Raw genomic sequence first — 20,145 nt, 5'->3', positions numbered from 1 at the left:
AATTTACAAATACTAAGTTAAAATTTCTAGCTTAAATTTTGGAATAATTTGATAAAAATTGTTGATGTAATTTTGTCATAGTTACTTCTAAATAAGTTTAATTAATCACTTCTGTTTAATCGACTTCCTGTGCCCAAACTAAGCGTAATGTAAAGGAATAGGGCTAACATGGGGGGGGGGGGCTAATAAGAATTCAAACCGTCGTATTCCGACTAGGTTATAAATATTATTTGCTTCTCTCTCTCTCTCTCTCTCTCTCTCTCTCTCTCTCTCTCTCTCTCTCTCTCTCTCTCTCTCTCTCTCTCTCTCTCTCTCTCTCTCTCTCTCTCTCTGGAGAAAGGGGAAGGGTTGGCTCGTGCATGTTGGGTATAACATTTCCTCATTTTCCGTCTCTTAATCGCGTAATCGAGTCACGCGCAGTAGCTTTTGACGTCACGACAGAAATATTAAAAGGAAAAATACTCTAGAACTAGCTTTAAATAAGCGCCAAACCCTTAATTTGTTATTAGAGTATTAAGTCTTGTTTTGCATATAGAGAGCTTCAGTGCGTGTGAGAAGTATGTCACCCCCACATAAGGGGTTTTGGCAGCCATGTTGGTGGGTTTATTTTTTCCCATATTGCATTCAGACCACCACTATGGCGGTGTGAATCTTAACTCCTTCTTTAATAGAAAAATCTATGAAAACAGCTCATAGTTACGTTAACTTATCTAATCTGAAAACAGCTCATAGTTACGTTAACTTATCTAATCTGAAAACAGCTCATAGTGAAGTTAACTTATCTAATCTGAAAACAGCACATTGTGAAGGTAACTTACCTAATCTGAAAACAGCTCATAGTGAAGCTAACTTATCTAATCTGAAAACAGCTCATAGTGAAGTTAACTTATCTAATCTGAAAACAGCACATTATGAAGTTAACTTATCTAATCAGAAAACAGCTCATAGTGAAGTTAACTTATCTAATCTGAAAACAGCTCATAGTGACGTCAACTGGTCTAATATAAAAACAGCTCATAGTGACGTCAACTGGTCTAATCTGAAAAATTATGGCGCGTCGTAAATTTAGCCTATTTCTTATTGTTATTTTGAAATAGTTTCGCGTAAGGCAATAAAAATACCAGGTTGACGTCATGATGGAATTATATAAGCTCAACCCTTTTTCCATAAAAATTAAAAATATCAGGCCAAGTATATATAAATCTTCCTTAGTTAATGGGCAAGCATTAGCTAGTCAAAACAGCTAGCTAGCTAGCCCTTAAGACTCGACGACGACGTTAATACGGAAACACTCTTAACGTATGTAACAGCACCCCATTGGTTTAGTTGAAGACCTCATTTCTCTACGGGTACCGGAGAGAGAAGAGCTTGGTCCTGCATGCCACTATTTCATATTCAGCCCCGTATAGTTAGTTGAATGGGACCCCAAGCTACTTTTAATTAAACTCTTCCTCTGGTCTTTTCAAAGTAAAACCCTGAGTGTCTCGCGGAGCTCGTTTTTAAAAAGAAGACATCAGAATATTTATCGGCTAAAGGGTAGGGAGGGATGAAGGAAGGGACAAGGCGCGCACTTAACACCTCTCTACCCCATTTTCCTCTTAATTTAATTGCTTTTAGTTCATAAATGAAAACTCGATTCATTCAGCTAGCCAAGTCCCGTTTTGAGGGCTTAAAACTAAGGGGATGCGAATTTGCTCTGAAACAAATATAACAGCGTGTTTTTCAATTTCCTCCAGAATATTTTGTTGCAGTTTTATTTATATTCCAGAGATGGTATACCTATGATCTCTTTAATGCTAAATATTATAAAAGCTTTAAAGGCCCATTTTCAAAGACTTTAGTAAAATTTTGCTAATTTCGTTTCGGTCGCGTTGGTAAGTTCATTTCTCAGTTCAGACGCAAAAGCAGACGGCTCAAAACGAGTCGTGTATATGGTGATTTTTAAGTCAAGAATTTTTATTAATAAAATAACCGGATTCAAAATGTCAAATACTGTCAAATAAAATAATAAAAGTTTTCATGTGTGCATAGCTCACTCTATCGTGCGTCAGTAAAGCATGATCGAGTGAGCTATGGGTAAAGAAAAAGCGCCATCTCGACGCTGCCAAACGAAAATAAAAATTTTAAAACTAAATCCGCTAGGGCACATAAAATAAATTGAAACTGTGTCTATTTAGAATATGACTGTTCAATAAAGTTCACTAACTTTTGATCAGACGACAGTAGAGAAAGTGTAAACCCTAACGGCATCTGTTTCTCAGTTAGGCCTAATCGAGGGGCTAGCCACTCGTGAAATCAAGTGTACACTCGACATGAAATCATTTTGAAATCAAAATAAAATCTTGAAATCATTTTGAAATAAAAGTGAATTCTTGAAATCATTTTGAAATCAAACTGAATTCTTGAAATCATTTTGAAATCAAAGTGAATTCTTGAATTCGTAGTGAAATCATATTGAAATCGTAGTATAATCATATTGAAATCGTAGTGAAATCATAATGAATTCTAGAAATCGTCTTGAAATCATTTCGAAATCAAAACGCAATCTTGAAATCATTTCGAAATCAAAACGCAGTCTTGAAATCATTTCGAAATTAATATGAAGCCTGGAAATTATTTTGAATTCAAATTGAATACTTGAAATCATAGTGAATTCATAGTGAAATCATTGTGAATTCTTAGTGAAATCATTGTGAATTCTTGAAATCTTGGTCTATATTGGTTAAATCATTGTGAATTAGTGTTAATCCTATAGGTAAATTCAAATATTACCCCAACGTCCATGTTTCTCTATACACAATAATATTCAAATTGGTCTATTCCGAAGTATATTCAAGATGTTTGCATTACTCAGGTCGTGGGAAAATTCCGCGCTCTGACTCAGGCCGTGGGAAAATTCCGCGCTCGGTTCCGCGCCTAGTGCGGCCTAGTGGTGATTTTCCGTGATTTACCAGGCTAGCTAGCGCAGAGCCAAATTTCCACGCGTGGGTGAAAGTGAACGAGCCAACAATACATCAGTTTTAACCTCGGTTTTAACATTGATTTCGCCTGACTTTAATAGGAAATTATTGGTTTTATATTTAAACTTTTATAATTTATACAATTGAATGCATCGCGTTTGAAAATGAGTGCCTCTAATAACTCTTCTGAGGAAAACCAAACGACAACTGACGTAAGTACAGATTTGATTTTGATTAAATTGCCAATGATTTTGCCAGCGTATATTTTGGGCTTTAGCAAGTCGTTTGGCAATTTCAACGGTGTCTCCCGTGAAATAGTTTTAGCCCGGTATACCAAAGTAAACCGAGTAAACATCTGAAAAAACCTTTAAGCAGCGATTCAAATATTTGGCCTTTTGTCTAGGCTATAGTAGCTTTCCGTCCATTGAGTTGATAAAGGAAGAGAAGCTACCCCTACATAACCGATAGACATTCCCTTAAGGCGCTACTATCGCTTTAATAGCGACGTATTCTAAATAAAAGTACAATCCGTTATGTAGGGGCTTTCATCAATTTAATAGAAGGGAAGCTTATATAGGCTCCGCCCCTACATGACGGATCGTACTTCCCTTTAAATACAAAATGTAGTTTCAGTTAAGATAATTCACTAATCATTATTTTACATCCCTGTTACGTTAATATCGATAAAAATCATTTCAAAATCGATTTACGCGATTTCAGGTTTCGCACGATAATTTCTGGTATATTATCCGGAAGGATTTGGGGATTGAAATACCTTTGTATCTAAAGAACTTACTCAAGATGATGGGGTTTGATAATCCCATCTCTCTTCGCAGTTTAACAACAGAAGATTTAGTAGAGATGGAAAGGTTCGCCCAAGAAGAAATGAAGCATGTGCTTGACACAAATGCTAATCTTGAACATTACTATGGGATTTATTCGAAAAAGCCGGACATGTTTCGGATTTTACCAGGACATAAAAGACTGGTAGAAGGAATAAAAGAATACCTGATATCCAAACCATATGATTATTTTACAAGGTTTGGTGATTTTTGCGAACCTGCTCAACGAAAGAACTTAATGAAAGAAAGAAGCTCGGGCAAAAGAGTCATGAAAGTCCCGGAAGGCCATGAAAAAACCACGGATAATATTGAAGAAGAACAAAAGAAAGTGACAAAATTACTTTTGTCATCGGTGGAAACGGGATTTAGAAATGACAATGAGAATAAAGAAAGATTCTCTAACTTTACGGTGTCGGTCGTTGAAATGGGACCTAATGAGTTTAGTGGAAAAGTTATATGTCCTGTTTGCGACAAAACCACAAGAATTATTACTGCAACTTCAAAAACTGGATCAAGGCGCTGGATTACATCGAATTACTCAAGACATATTAGAGATGTTCATGCCCGTAAGCCAAAAAACAACGATGTGGATAAAAATTCTATCAAAAATCACTTTTCACTGGCTTCCTCGAAAGACACTGAGCCTAGTTGCACAGAAATCAAAGACGGAAAGGAAGACCGTCAAGATACAGTTACTAACTGCTGTGGTGACAATGAAAATGGTGAGTCAAGCGCTAAACGACCCAAAGTAACGACCTCAAGGCCTTCGGGGGAAGGGAACAATGTCATGGAATAGGGACCGACCATGCCATTGAAGTAGAAGATGAGGTCCTTAACCCTTTCTTCAGACAAGCAGTGAACAGTCGTTCTGAGAGGAGGAAACGTCATCTGAATGAAACAATACCGAATCAGCCTTCAATTCTGCATCACTTCTCAGTGTTAAATGATGTTCAACAGTTGTTAAAGAAAAACCAGTATCTTAATGACTGCTTGAACAGAAAAATTCGTGGTAACACCTCGGGCAACGTTTCAACATTGAAAGACCCGAACATTAATTCAAGCACTTGGCTCTCAGGACTAATGACCACTGCTAAGGAAAATAGCAGAAAAGGAATCCCTGGCTATCGTTACGATGACCCCTTAAAGCTTTTCTCAACTTATCTATTTCTGATAGGTGGTCGACTTCTTTATGAAACTATACAAGCGAATTTACCTTTACCTTCTCTAACCACAATTCATAGATGTCTTCGAGATAAAGGCCCAGAAATTGTAGAGGGTAAATTAAGAATGGTAGAACTAAAGGCGTTTTTGGTCGAAAAGAAACTGCCTTTGAAGATTTGGGTGAGTGAAGATGCTACTAGAATCACCGGCCGCGTGGAGTATGATGCAAAGACAAATCAAATAATTGGCCTAGTACCATCAACAAATCGCGAAACTGGTTTTCCCAATTTAATGACGTTTCCAGCTGAATCCGCAAAGCAAATAGAAAGTCACATATTCAATAATTCAGCATCATCATTAGCGTATGTGATCATGGCACAACCACTAAGTGATGGAGCTCCTTCTTTTTGCCTTGCAATATATGGGACAGACAACAAATTTTACGCAGATCAAGTGGTCTCCAGATGGAAAACCCTAATGAGTAATGCCAAAGAAATGGGTGTAGAGATTTTAGGAGTCTCTTCTGATGGTGATAGTCGCCTTCTTAAGAGTATGCGGTTTTTGAGCGAATTACCATCAAAAGAAAATTGTGGCACAAGAGGTTGGTTTCAAGTAAATTGTAACCCAGACTTGATAAGCATCCAAGATACAGTGCATGTAGGAACTAAGCTGCGCACTAGATTTCTCAAATCCTCTTCGGTTTTGCCTTGCGGGAAGCATTTAGTTTCTATGACACACCTAAAAATTCTCCTAAAAACATGCTCCAAGGATCAACACGGATTTTCGAATTCAGATCTCGAGCCCAAAGACAAAATGAATTTTCGAGCCGTCGAGAAAACATGTGCCCCCAAAGTGATAACCTTATTGAAAGATGTTCCAGAGAGTCAAGGTACCGTCCAATATCTAGTCCTTATGAGAAAGTCGCTTAATGCATTCCTGGACAAAGAAATTACCGCTGTGGAACGCATCTTTGATATATGGTATGTGGTTTTTTTCCTTCGAGTTTGGCGTTCTTGGATTATGGAGCATCCCGAATACACTTTAAAAGACAACTTTATTACGTATGTCACGCTTTTTACTAGTAATTAGTAGTAAGCCGGGTATCTCGCATCACTTTCACTATTGGGGTGAGCGATTGGTACGTTATAATGAGAATATGTCTAGGGGTATAATTGAAAAGTCGATAATGAGGTTGTCAAAGCAGTTTAGTTTAATCTTAAACTAATCATAATCTATACACTGATAATACTAAAACATTAATTGTTACCTAATTCTTAACTAAAATACCTACAATACCTAAAGCTTCCATGGAAGATAACTAAACCTTGGCCAAGTAAAAATATAATTAGCTATGGGAATAAACCCAGTGATCATGTATTAAATTAAATATTGAAATAACAATATAAATTAATATTATGGGAATAAACCCAGCGATCATGCATTAAATCAAATAGTTACATAACATTGTAGATTAATAGTATAACAGGTTTAACTTAATATTGTGGTAATAACCAGAAACCATAAAGTCATAAAAATAAACCACCAAGGTGGGTACGATACTGATTTGGAAGATGAGCCATGGGGTTGTCCAATATTCGTCAGGATCGTTGTTCTGTAGATGAGCGTCGAGGTTCTCTCGAATTAGTCCAAATTAATTAGCCGCACATTCCGCGGTCACCATCATTTTAAGAAACGAGTCTTTGCGGTGTTTAATTTTAAACATTATCCTGACGCGCACAAATAACGAGGCAAGTTACAGTATTACCGCAATGAAAGAACAACGGTTTGCCGCGCGGAGTCGTACTTGTTCGCGGCCCCGATTTGGGCACAGGGCTAATAAATTAGCCAGGTTTCGGCTCTCGGACCCGAGGTCACTAGAACGTCTTTCACGTTGCTCGGCGTAGCCCAATCTCTCTTTTTTCTACTTTCTTCTTTTTAAGTTTCTCTACTTTTTAGTTCTGTTTAATCGGAAACTTTCCACGATGGTAACTTCCCCCGTGATGGGTAAACTCTATGCTTTCCATTCGTCCCCGGTGGTAACTGGGGCTTTTCCACGTTTTACAAACACTCTTTCAAATATACTTAAAATACACTCTTATACAAATACAATGACAAAAACTAGTAAGCTCCAAAATATCTTTTCAAAGTTTGACAACCTCAAGTTTCTAGGATTTTCTTACAACAAAAAGGCATTCGGGTGAAGGGTCAATCGCTCCGCCCATGTGTGTTATCAGATGATGTTATTTTTGCTAGAAGGAAAAAGGGGAACCGGTATACCCCAACCCTCTAGCACGTCATCACGGGGCCAACCCCTCAACAAAGTGAACGACCAGCGTTCCATTGAATAGGTGGACCCCACGTAGGATAATTAGTGTAACACGTATAACACTTACAGTTGCTTAGAATTAAATGCTCATGGTATGATTCTAATAATTGAAAAATTAAGAGATACGGAAAACGAGCCACTTTTCCTGCCTTGGCTTTTCAGCAGCCAAACCTGCGAGAAATTCTTTAGAGCTACTCGCTCAATGACAAGTACGTTCTCAACAGTATTAAACTTCAGTATGTTAGACATTTTACATCGCTTAAAACGTATAGAGTTCCAATCTGACATCATGAGTCAGTGCAGTGATATGAAAACTAACTACCATGTTCGGTTTCCAAGAAACAAACAAAATGATTTAGTCATGGCCAGCATTGAACGTTTGCCCAGCAGGGAGGAAATTGATGTAGTGGTACTTAAGGCCAAAACCGAAGCGTTAAAAGATGCTATAGAACTAGGAATTCCTATCGCAACACCAAATGAAATGCAAGTAAATTGTCATTTGCCGAAAGTAACAATTAATCTGAATGCAAACGAGACTGAAAACCAATTTAATGAAGGCATTGACATTTTTGATGATGTCTCCGAAGATGAAGTGGGTGAGGACGACAGCGACATGGAAACGCATCTTGGGGACGCAGTTGATTTGAGGGAGGACCTCTCTCTTATTCTCACAACGGGAGGTGAACAATTAAAAGACTATACCAAAGAGTGGTGTGCTGAAGATCTGGAGTGCTTACCAAAGGACAGTCGCTTCGTATTCCTTACAACGCAAGCCGGTAAAAAGGTTATCGTTCGCAAAACATCCCTTTGCTGGCTGTTATCAGTAACTGATAATCAATTAAGCTGTGATCGTCTTCAACGTGTGGCTCAGAAGATTACCGAGTCAAAAAGACAGACAACAGAAACCAATACCATCAAAATTTCGCGAAAAGAAAATATAGAAGTAGGCGAATGGTTATGTTTCGAACAAGAAGAAAAACAAGGTTTTCTTATTGGGTTAGCTCTTGGATTTACATATTTAACCGGAAAAGGAAAGGAAAGGGAGTACTCCAGTTGTACCGCTCCAACAAAACCTCCGAGAAAAAACGCCAGAGGAGTAGGGATATTGTGCAATTGGTTTTGTTTCGATGATAACGGGCAGCTAAATCCAGTTGATATGATGGTTTATGGATTTTATAATATAAAGTATTATGTGTACACCATCCCCAGACCTGATATCGTCAACAATCACATGGTTCTAAACAAGGAGGTTTTAAATATTTTAGCAAAAATCCGTTCGCAAAAATCTAAATCTTTCGGAAGGCGAGCGAAAAAATAACCAGTTCCCAGACCGAAACAACGAATACGCTTAGTTAATGTATGAGAAGCTGATAATTATACTTGAACTATGTCTGTCGCACATTAAATAAAAGAGAAATTGCTGTGATTACAACTAAACGAGCGAAATTATTTATATATTTGCAATTTTAATTTAATTTGGAATAGGCCTATGTGATTTCCTTGTAATTCTTGTGATTTCCTCAGAATTCTTGTGATTTCCTCAGAATTCTTGTGATTTCCTCAGAATTCTTGTGATTTCCTCGGAATTCTTGTGATTTCCTCAGAATTCTTGTGATTTCCTCAGAATTCTTGTGATTTCCACAGAATTCTTGGGATTTCCACAGAATTCTTGGGATTTCCACAGAATTCTTGGGATTTCCACAGAATTCTTGGGATTTCCACAGAATTCTTGGGATTTCCACAGAATTCTTGGGATTTCCTCAGAATTCTTGGGATTTCCTCAGAATTCTTGGGATTTCCTCAGAATTCTTGGGATTTCCTCAGAATTCTTGGGATTTCCTCAGAATTCTTGGGATTTCCTCAGAATTCTTGGGATTTCCTCAGAATTCTTGGGATTTCCTCAGAATTCTTGGGATTTCCTCAGAATTCTTGGGATTTCCTCAGAATTCTTGGGATTTCCTCAGAATTCTTGGGATTTCCTCAGAATTCTTGGGATTTCCTCAGAATTCTTGGGATTTCCTCAGAATTCTTGGGATTTCCTCAGAATTCTTGGGATTTCCTCAGAATTCTTGGGATTTCCTCAGAATTCTTGGGATTTCCTCAGAATTCTTGGGATTTCCTCAGAATTCTTGGGATTTCCTCAGAATTCTTGGGATTTCCTCAGAATTCTTGGGATTTCCTCAGAATTCTTGGGATTTCCTCAGAATTCTTGGGATTTCCTTAGAATTCGTGGGATTTCCTCAGAATTCTTGGGATTTCCTCAGAATTCTTGGGATTTCCTCAGAATTCTTGGGATTTCCTCAGAATTCTTGGGATTTCCTTGTAATTCTTGTGATTTCCTTGTAATTCTTGTGATTTCCTTGTGATTCTTGTGATTTCCTTGTGATTCTTGTGATTTCCTTGTAATTCTTGTGATTTCCTTGTGATTCTTGTGATTTCCTTGTGATTCTTGTGATTTCCTTGTAATACTTGTGATTGCCTTGTAATTCTTGGGATTTCCTTGTAATACTTGTGATTGCCTTGTAATTCTTGTGATTTCCTTGTAATTCTTGTGATTTCCTTGTAATTCTTGTGATTTCCTTAGAATTCTTGTGATTTCCTTAGAATAGGTAAATATATAAAGTAGGAGTAGCTAATTGAAAAATATAACAAATCGTCACGAGTGACGTTTCTAGTGTGGAAAAATGATGCTCGCGCTCAAATTCGTAAGATCATGGAAAGAATGCACGTGAGGAAATTTGTTTTAGTTTGAAAAAATAAAATCCTCACGAGCATTCTACATCCAGACTTACGTCACGTGCAAAATCGCGCGCAACTGTGATGACGATTTCTTATTTTTTAACAAGTTCAGCAAGACCAAATACTTTATATATTCACCAATTCTTGTCATTTCATAAAAATTTAGATTGAATTCATATGAAATCCTTGGAAATCAGATTGAATTCATATTAATTCATATGAAATCATTAGAAATCAGTTTGAATTCATTGGAAATCAGTTTGAATTCATTGGAAATCAGTTTGAATTCATTGGAAATCAGTTTGAATTCATATGAAATTACATGAATTCTTTGAAATCACATGAATTCTTTGGAAATCAAATTGAATTAATTTGAAATCAAATTGAATTCATTGGAAATCAGATTGAAATCATTGGAAATCAGATTGAAATCATTGGAAATCAGATTGAAATCATTGGAAATCTTTGAACTCGCTTGAAATCATTTGAAATCGCTTGAAGTCATTTGAAATCGCATGAAGTCATTTGAAATCGCATGAAGTCAATTGAAATCGCATGAAGTCAGTTGAAATCGCTTGAAGTCATTTGAAATCACTTGAAATCTGAAATCACTTGTACACTTTTTCGCCAAGTGGCTAGCCCCTCGGGCCTAATTAACTTCGTTGTTCAGAAATCTTCTTAAATATTAAAGACTTTGTTACATAAACTATAACATTTTTCAATATTCATGGAATAACTAAACAGATTCCAGCTAAGAGAGATTAGAAAAATTGTTTTAACTTATTGCTCGACCTCGTTTCTTTAAAATCGAAACTTTTCGGGGAAGGAAATTGAAGTTTCCTCTCTCTCTCTCTCTCTCTTCCCAAACTACTTCCCCTCCCCCGTCTCTCTCGTTTCTAGTTGAAATTAGAATGATTTGAAATAGTTTTGGGGTTTCGGAAAAGTTTCACTTGGTCGACTGCCGCTCGACAAGTACAAGAGCGAGCGGCGGCGTTTAGAGTTTCTCTAATTAAAAGTTTCCGAGCTATAGAGCGAGCGAGAGAGGGAAACTCACTTTCGAGTTAATTTAAAGAAGCACTATTTATGTGTGTATTTTTGAATCTGTTTGTATTTACAGTTTACTGGGGAATTTGTTATATAACCTAGCTAGGGGTTGTTTAATATTATTCAAATTTAGTCTATTAGAAATGAAAAAATGTCTTTAATAATTATAAATATCTGAACCTTCAACCAAAGTATAATTTTACGTAAGAAAAATGTGCCACGTCAGTTATAATTTATATTTTACCCAGAGAAGGGTCAAAGGTTATTAACTAATTGTTTAATCAAAAAACAATATTAGAAGAATGAATAAACATTCTCATTTTCTTTTCCAAAATAAATTCCTTGAAATAAGATAAGGTAATAACTAAAATTCAAGCAAAGCAAAATAATAATAATAATAAAAAAACCTTCAATAAAGGCTGTTAAAATGTCTGATCCATTTTGAAAACGGCTTCCAAAAGTAGCATTCAGTAACAAACACTTAAAAGAAACCTCTTTACGCGCATTTTCTTTTCATAAATATCAAAAAAGAAAAAAATAAAATCCATCTTTTTTTTCTTCTGCTCAGATTCAAAACTCCGAACCGGGATTGAGAAAAATCCTTGGGTCTAATTCCCTTATTTATCTCTTATAACAAATAGCCTTCCATAAAAGAGGCCTTTGATTCGAATATTTCCACTTTTCTATCTTCTTTTTTATGCTAAATTGCTAATCTTAAATTTTTGCCATTCACTTTTTTTATTAAGAAATAAATTGTAGTCTGATCCTGGAGTTTGGGTTTGGTTTTTGTTGAAACGATCTTTGTTTGGAGAGCATCTGTTCGAAGCTTATCTTCTTCCCACTTCATTAAGCCTTGTTTTTCTCTTTTAAAATTGATTGAGAAAAGTTTAAGCTCTTAATTGTGGTCAATTCGTTCTTTGAAGGGTTTTAAGATTAAAAGTGAAGTTTAATGATTTATTTTTGGGTTTTTTTTATTCATTTCTTTTTTTTTCGGTTAAATTGTTTCGAAATTAATGATTTTTGGGTGAATTCTATTGTAGATTTAAACAAATATTAGAACCAATTATTTAGAAGTGGTAATCGAATTATAGAAACTATTTACTTTCTTGCTTTATTATTTATATATTTATTTATTTTATTATTTATTTATTTTATTATTTATTTATTTGCATATTTATTTACTTTATTATTTATTTATTTGCATGTTTATTTACTTTATTTTTTATTAATTTGCATATTTATTTACTTTATTTTTTATTAATTTGCATATTTATTTACTTTATTTTTTATTCATATATTTATTTACTTAATAAAATAAAGTAAATAAATATGTAAATAAATAAATAAATAATAAAGTAAATCCAAATATGTTACTTTTAAATTGGCATATTACACGGAGTAATATTACTGGAGTGAAAACAAAACTGACCTTAAAGCTCATCATACTGCAGATTGTTCTCCTTTTACATAGCTCCCTGAAATCACATTACCACCAGCTAATTAAACCAGCAAATATATCCCGAAATTTGCCTATTTGTTGCGCAAACCAAAGTTTCTAAACCAATTAGCTGATGGTAAAGAAATGGATATTCGGTATCGTTTTTTTTACCGCGAAAACAAACATATTCAAATTCAAACTACCTGCCCAGGTATATACGTCACGGTTAAAATTACTTTGACCCATTTTATAAAAACGTACATGCCTACATAACGGTTATTAAAATTGGAGCGTGCTATTTTTAGTATAAATTCACGCGTAACCGACTAGATCGGTAAACCAAAAAAAAAAAGGTTTTGACTGGAGTTTTAGTCATTAAGCCAAAAAGAATAGGCCTTTCTTTATAAAAATCAATATACACGGCCAATATCAGGCAAAGCACTTTTCATAACTGGGCAAGGAGGGGAACAAAAAAAGAGCTTGGTATCTAATAGCAGTCTGAAGCAGCTGTTTTGCTTATTGAATTTCAAATGAATTATACGAGACACGACGGGACTATACCCCGTTCGGTACCGTCCAATCCTCCAGGATCATCCCATAAAAACATATTTTTTCTCCTTCTCTCTAGTCTCTCCATTGCCTGCCATTTCCTCGTAATCGGTAACCGAACCACCAACCCCCTTGCCCATTTTATTTTAATTGAAACTCATTTGAAATGGAAATTAAATTCAGAAGGGACGGTTTTTATTTTTCTTCTACCTGCGCATATTAGATCAAAAGCGTATATATAAATAGGTAACTAGGGCAAACTATACATTTTAAACTTAAATCATACGATGTATTTTGATAATGGCTTTTTTACCTACAAGGATTATGATATAAGTTTATTGTTTTCAAAAGTGACCTATTTTTGAGAAAGATATATTTTATTTAAAATATATTGATTATAGGCCTACATGGTGTTTAATTTAATTTATATGATAAATCTGCCTGAACCCAGAAATAAAAGGGTGTGTGTTCTTGGGGTCAAAGTGAGTGGAAAGGGTCAAAGAACATGCATGGGTCAGCAATATTAAGTTTAATTTATCGCAGACTTATCACAAAAAATCCCTGTTATTTTATTTAAATGTATCTATACTATTTCTAAACTAAATTACCCCATAGCCTAGCTTAAAATGCGTAGCTTGGCTATGGGGCAATTTATGTTACGTTACTACAAAAGATATTAAATCAAAAATTTAATAAAAAGGAAGAACCAAAACTAAACTACCCATTACGAAATTTAAAAGAGAAAACGTAAATAACCTAACCGCTACTACTAGCACTGCATACCACCACCAAATATTTTAAAAGCAGTCGTTAATTCGGGAAAAGGGGATGCGAAATCCGTAAATTTATGAATGGCAATAAAATATAACGGTATCTGGGAATTATAATTAAGAATTTACAAAAGAGCCGGCGAAGAATTTCGGATATCCGTAAAATATTCAAAAAGAGCCGGTGTAAAGCGTGGTTAAGCTATTAGAAAAACAGTCAATATCTTCTATACACTGAGCGATTTTGAGTTTAAAAAAATTAAATAACATTTTGAGCTATTTCACACCCTAAGCAAGTTTAATATTTACGGATGGCCCCTTAAATTTAATTATGAAATTGAAAGAGTGTTAATTTAATTTAAATAATTAAGGGGTCATCCTTAAAACACTATAATCATAAAAAGTTTACGGAAACCTTGAGGGTCAAAATGTCACAGAAGTTACATTTTCGACTCAAAATCGCCATGTTTGAGAAAAACATCATGTATTCTGGTAACCAATTTCCCATGCATAGCTCGCGTTATCTCACTGAGAAGCTCGCCATTAAAAAATGGAACATTCTAACAACTATAGAGAAGAGCTATCTGTTTCCGAATAACTAAACCACTCTGTTAATTCCAGGTTCGGTTTAAGTGTAACCACGAAACGGAATTATAAGGGTGGCTGCAGAGGAGGGGCTGTTTCTCCATTGTTACCATAGTGAAAACTCAACTCCGCAAGCTTGCTTTTGGGGGTTTCTCCAAATTGCGTTCGACGCGACCTAAGTAAACTCGTAAACCATTTAAAACGGAGAGAGCAGGAGCGAAGGATATGATGGGGATGCATGCTATAACCAAGGGATGCCTGCGTGTTTGTTATATACACAAAGCTGGCTGGCCATAGCTGGTGGAATGAAGCTTGGCTACGTATCAAGCAGCGCTAGAGTTTGGAAATAGCATTATCGAGACTGAAACACGTTTCCGGAAAGGATTGCTAGAGAGTATGTGCATGCTGGGTTTAAAGGAAGATGAACCTAGCCGAGCAGGTGTCTTAGATAATGAAATTAACAGGACTAAAGACGTCACACCTTTCAAAATCGTACGCGTATGCGTGGTCGAGCGACAGCCGACATTTGTGTATGAATTTGATATTAGATGTTACAAGTAGTTGATCAGGGCTTTTTTGGAAACAATGCAGCACCGAGAAAGAAAACAGTTGTCGTCGCAGTTTGCCCCCTCTATCACGTGACCCCCCTCCCAAAAAAAGTACCGTCCGTTAGTCACGTGATTTCTGTCGATATTTTTCTGGTGAAGAAAGCGTAACGATTGCAGGAAATTTCTTATTAATTATTAACGTGGATAACCGTAAATATTAACATTGGCACTGGCGCGCCTTTGCCAGCTCGTGCATCCCTTGGTTTGATTAGGAACTATACGTCTACAACTGGCAACTTTCTAACATCACACGGATGTCTCGAGTCTATTTATAGAATACCATAAAGAAAAAGGCCTAACTTTTTTTTTATTTATTTTTCTTCTTTTTCCCGCTTTTTATTAGAGAAAGTGCTATAAAGCAGTCACGGGCCAAAGCTTGGGAGAATCGAAATCGATCCAAGTATACGTCGTCGACTCGAGGAGAGCGGCTAGGAAAGAGTCGCAATAAAAGAGTCATAATTTTCAAGCCATTTCATCAGGCAATGGACTCTAATCAGTTATAAGAGGATGGGTCCACTCTTATCGACTGCGTGGACAAGGATCCGAGGCGCCATGTAATTAGTGTAATTATTGCTAAAGATATGATAATGTCTTTGTCACAGTTTGTGATTCTAGTAATTGGGTTGTTTTTACCAAAAAAATTTATGTTGTCATTCAAATCATTAAATTAGAATGCCACATTATTAAAGGAAAGGTTCAGTGGGGATAAGGGGTTCTGGCTAGCAGACACCTATAAACATGGCGTTCTTTATGACTAATTAAATACTATTTATTTTGTAATAAGAGATCGTTTATTTTTATATATTTTTCCATTTATATTTAGAAAAAGGCCATTCTTTTAAGGTATTATGTTATGTAACCTGAATTTCTCCTTTAAAGTTCTATTCATTCATTGACACTCTGCTAAATCATTCTTACTCTACCAACCTTCCAAATCATTTAATTTAAATACTCAGTTAGATGATGAAACTTCAAGAATGACAAAAGTATTAAACCCCAAAATACCCAATTAAAATTAACAGTTTCTAAAAGTCCCAACAAACACGTTCCACCGCGTTGAATTAAAAAGGTCCCCATCATAAGTGCTCAAGTCCTATGGCGACATCACCTTCCCTCATTCAATTTCAGGGAGCCCTTTATTATTTCGCACGATGCAGTTTTATCGCAACGTAATAGGAAAGGTATATTGCACCACGTAGATTCCCTTGCCCCTTATAATTAAGGTCTAGCCCACTCTAGCTCTAGCGTATAGAATCTATAGTGGGGCCCCTGCAATACTCGTAAATTGTTTAGGCAGACATGGCCATGGATTTGGTTGAGTCCGATGCGGGAAAAGGCTTAGTGGTAAGTCCTTCTCGATAATGAAGATGAAACCCGTGTATATTGTATCTAGCACCAATAGAAGGATATGTAGGAAACAGATAACCATAATATTGTTGTTTAAATACTTAAAATAATTGAGCAGAAGAATTTAATATATATATATATATATATAGAAAAAACTAATTGGATTTAGTGAAACACGCACTTTGTTTAGTTTTCAAGAGCCAATACATTGAAAGGTATATGGTCCGGGTAAAGGTTAGCAATATCCTCCACGTTTCCTAAACCCGTACTGGCTCAAATTCGATAGATACAACGTGAGCTAAAGTACCTTAAAAGCGGGGAAGAGACTTAACAGGGTTGATAATCCAAAACCTTTTAGCATTTTTACTCAGTACATCTAAATGCGTAGACGTTAATGCACGTCTTCATGGGAAAGCCTAGATTTAAATTAATACCAATGGGATAGTCACGGAAGGTTAAACAAGGGGGTGAGGTAGTACTATGTCAGTATGCGTAGAGACACTGTTTACGTAACCACGGGCAAAGCTCTTCCAGAGAATCCCTCCCCATCACCGTTAAAGTAAAGCCAGCCCAAAAGACGCGGCCACGGATTGTTATCTCCAGCGAGAGATTTAGTAAATGACCAAAGGCCATTTCAGATACGCGTGTTGTTGTCTCTCTTCTCTCGCTCACGCCTAGCTCGGTCTAAACTATAAAGCGAGGGGTCAACCACGCAAATCTGGCTCCAAGCACCTACCATAAGATCATAAGATATGTTGGACATAAGTTTGTCACTGGCTACAAACTGAAGCTTGTCACGAAGTGACGCAGGTCATAGATTCGAGGTAAAGAGACGCTTAGTAAGGTGCAGCAAGGCTTAGTACAGACTAATAGGACTAAAACCGAGTGTAGTCTGCAATTCTCGCTTGTCGTTCTCGAACTAGCTCGAGCTGTAAGTCTCTAGCATTACGAAGTCATACTTATGGAACATATCTTATAAACTTATGACCAACCTGCAGCCGTTTAAAGTACGTCAAACCTTCCCTACTAGCTTCTTTGGTCAACCAATCAGCCAAAAAGAGTGGTCAACCTCTCGGATGGCGCAAGACGAAGGCAACCAACGTAGAGAAAATAGCCGGAGTATGTTGATTTTAGCTTATTGACAAAATTTAAGGGGAGATGCCGCTATTGATAGGGAACAGGGGGGGCCCCCGAAAGGTTTTACACAATAAAGGGCTACGTGCATGTGGTTCGAGATGTTGAAATCTCTTTCATTCACTCTTTCGCACTCTGCCTTTCCACTAATTAGGTCATATTTTATTGACGCTCGTGAGAAGCTAGGCTATATAGCTGTAGCCGCGACTTCAGAGACTTAGCGCGTGTAGGCCGGGTAGCTATACTTGATGTGCGTGGAAAGCCAGGGTTTGCAGCTCGTGCCGGCTTTTAATGAATTTACGCTTAATTAAGGAATGCTCAATCAATAAGTTGGCGAAAAGCGGAACTAGCTACGAACTAGAAAGGGGGGAGGAAGGGGGAAAAGGCGGCAAGGGAGAAGGGGGGAGGAAACGAAATTTAAGAAGATGGTAATTACAAGGAAGAGTTTTGATTGCGTCATTAGCAAATAGAATTACGCCGCGTGCACCGTAGAAATAGGTCACGTTCATGCGAAAAATGCCAGTAATTTGGTTGGAATTAACGTTCCTAAAATAATATGTTTTCTTTATTAATTAATAAAAGGTGTTATTGCATTATTATTATTTAATTTAGATGTGATATAATAATGTCAGGATCATTAATGGATGGAGTTTCCAGATTATAACAAATACAAGATATACTTAATCTTAATCACATCTATATCTAAGTTTTCCTACACTTTTTAGGCCAATACCACCATTTTAGATATCAACTAAAAATTAAACTCACCTTAATCACCTCTTAAGTCACTCAAACGTCTTTCAACCCAAAACCCCCTCCCTTTTCCCCCAAAAAACATCAATACATCAACATAAAAACAAATTTGCAAAGCAAACAAAGTTAATGAACCGAGTTAATTTTAATATAAAGAAAAACGGTAATTAACTGAGCAAGGAAGGCCTAGGAGGGGTTTTCGATGAAGCTCCATCATTAGCAAATGGGTTCACTTCGGATAGAGGAAAGAAGAAAAAAAATCCCTATCCTATCATCGAAACCATCTAATATTAATTTAAAAGTGAAAACAGAAGTCGGCATCATACCATGCAGCGTTACGCGATCGAAGTAAGTTATATAAAAAAACTGTCGGATTAATGAAGGCAAGGAAGAGTGGATTTATTCCAGACAGGCGTTACTCACAGAGAATGCGGAAATGGAATACCAACCGCTTATATTTGGAGCTGCAGAAAGGAAAGTAACTCGACCATCTTTGGGGGGGGGGGGAGAACGCTAAGTACTCCTTTTCTTTCTATTCTCTTTGGATGGCAAAAGCAAAGTGAGTGAGAGAAAGTGCAGCAGGGGGAGCAATCGATGGATGAAAAGTCCCCTTAATGTAGATTGATCATGCCGGTATCGAGTCTGACCTATTGAACCCGCTCTTGTAGAAAAGAAGCAAAAAGAAGCTGAGCTAGCCTGACCAAAGATCATCGCTAAGCCTAGCGCCCTGCGTGCGCGGCTTTCAACCACAGCTGGCAGAGCGAAGAGTGTATTGGAACAGGAGCAGTTTAGGCTTATCGCCGGACTACCTTGACCCTCCGGCTGCTGGACTCAAGAAGCGGCGGTTGTCTTCATCTGACTCTTCTTGCTTGGAGTATTAGAGTATAAATAGAACAGGAGCGTGAGCAAGAGCTAAAAGAAAACCCTACCAGTACCCATCATCATAGAGAACAATACCACGAGGAGTACCCCTGAATTGGACGTCTATTCAAAATTAATTTTTGTTTTGTGTATCTTATTTATTTTCAATGTATTGTTTTGTCCAGGTAACCACTTTATATAGGCTCATGCCTCTGTGGTTGCCAGTAGCTTTGGTTACGAAATAAATATTATTATTATTATTATTATTATTATTATTCTAAACCTATTTTCATTATTTCACATTTAATTCTTTACTATAAGCAATAGTGGATGGGGTTCTTTGAGTGCCGGTTTTCGACTCCTACAGTAATAATTCTCTACTTCACTATAGCAAGAAGACCCACCCCTCTTTCGCGGCATATTGGATTTCTGAGTCCTAGACCGCCGTAAACCTTTTTGGCAATGGCGGCATTGGGGAAGTGGGCGTGGAAAAGGGGCTTTTAAGACAATAAAAAAAGTAGAGGTTTAAGCGCGTAAAAGACAATTCGATTGAAAAAGATATTTCTCTTTTCATTTTATTTTTATTTTCTGCAATGGACGGGGCCCTTGCTATAGAGAGGGAGGGAACTCCGGGGATCATTCGAAAAAGGTTTGAAAATAACATACGGAGACGGATGGGATCGTTTCAGGGACTTGTACGGGATGGATAAGGATGTGGCTAACTACTTGACTTATTCTCTAACAGTACCTACGTGTGCAAGATTTCTACTTCTAGTTGGGTCCCAGGGGCACTGCCCTCGAGCTATAGTGTCCTTTAGACAACTTTACTTCAAATAGAGTGCTGGCCAAGGAAATTATTTCAGTATCTGATATCTTTAAAAATTAGGATTGGCTGGTCATAAAACCGAAGCTAATCACCTTCAGAAATTAGAGTTTCCTTTACGATTTCTCTATTTGGTCAGTTAATACACTCTTTAGTTGTTTACGTAGCCATACATACACCGAGTTAAAGCAAAGTTATGTAAATAAAT

General features: G+C 36.7%; 3 protein-coding genes across 6 annotated transcripts in view; 1 reads left to right on the top strand and 2 right to left on the bottom strand.

The window, feature by feature from the left end:
* Positions 1 to 20,145, bottom strand: part of LOC149650706 (innexin unc-9-like) — a 105,767-nt gene that overhangs the window by 38,802 nt on the left and 46,820 nt on the right. The gene's annotated exons all lie outside the window — the stretch shown is intronic.
* The window catches only part of LOC149650705 (innexin unc-9-like), a 99,800-nt gene that overhangs the window by 32,835 nt on the left and 46,820 nt on the right, over positions 1 to 20,145 (bottom strand). The window lies entirely within an intron of this gene.
* LOC149650707 (uncharacterized) lies at positions 7,364 to 8,823 on the top strand. Of its 2 annotated transcripts, XM_089847069.1 has the most exons (3): positions 7,364 to 7,498; positions 7,562 to 8,232; positions 8,326 to 8,823. In XM_089847069.1, the coding sequence occupies exons 1-3, from the start codon at positions 7,384 to 7,386 to the stop codon at positions 8,605 to 8,607; spliced, it is 1,068 nt and encodes a 355-aa protein (XP_089703195.1). In that variant the 5' UTR covers positions 7,364 to 7,383; the 3' UTR covers positions 8,608 to 8,823. The 2 variants fall into 2 exon arrangements, with proteins under 2 accessions (XP_089703195.1, XP_089703194.1); XM_089847068.1 differs by having other exon boundaries at positions 7,562 to 8,823.

The sequence above is a fragment of the Phalangium opilio genome, unplaced genomic scaffold (assembly GCF_054372755.1).
Source record: "Phalangium opilio isolate 3A_F unplaced genomic scaffold, DU_Popi_V2 ptg000082l_1, whole genome shotgun sequence".
Classification (NCBI taxonomy): domain Eukaryota; kingdom Metazoa; phylum Arthropoda; class Arachnida; order Opiliones; family Phalangiidae; genus Phalangium; species Phalangium opilio.
This window is presented reverse-complemented; position numbering and strand designations above follow the sequence as displayed.

What these genes read in the sequence shown, in the direction of transcription:
- LOC149650707 (XM_089847068.1), top strand. Translation starts at nt 7,384, where the DNA reads ATGATTCTAATAATTGAAAAATTAAGAGATACGGAAAACGAGCCACTT. An exon ending in AGCTACTCGCTCAATGACAA is followed by an intron (nt 7,499 to 7,561) that starts GTACGTTCTCAA and finishes TAAAACGTATAG; the next exon opens with AGTTCCAATCTGACATCATG.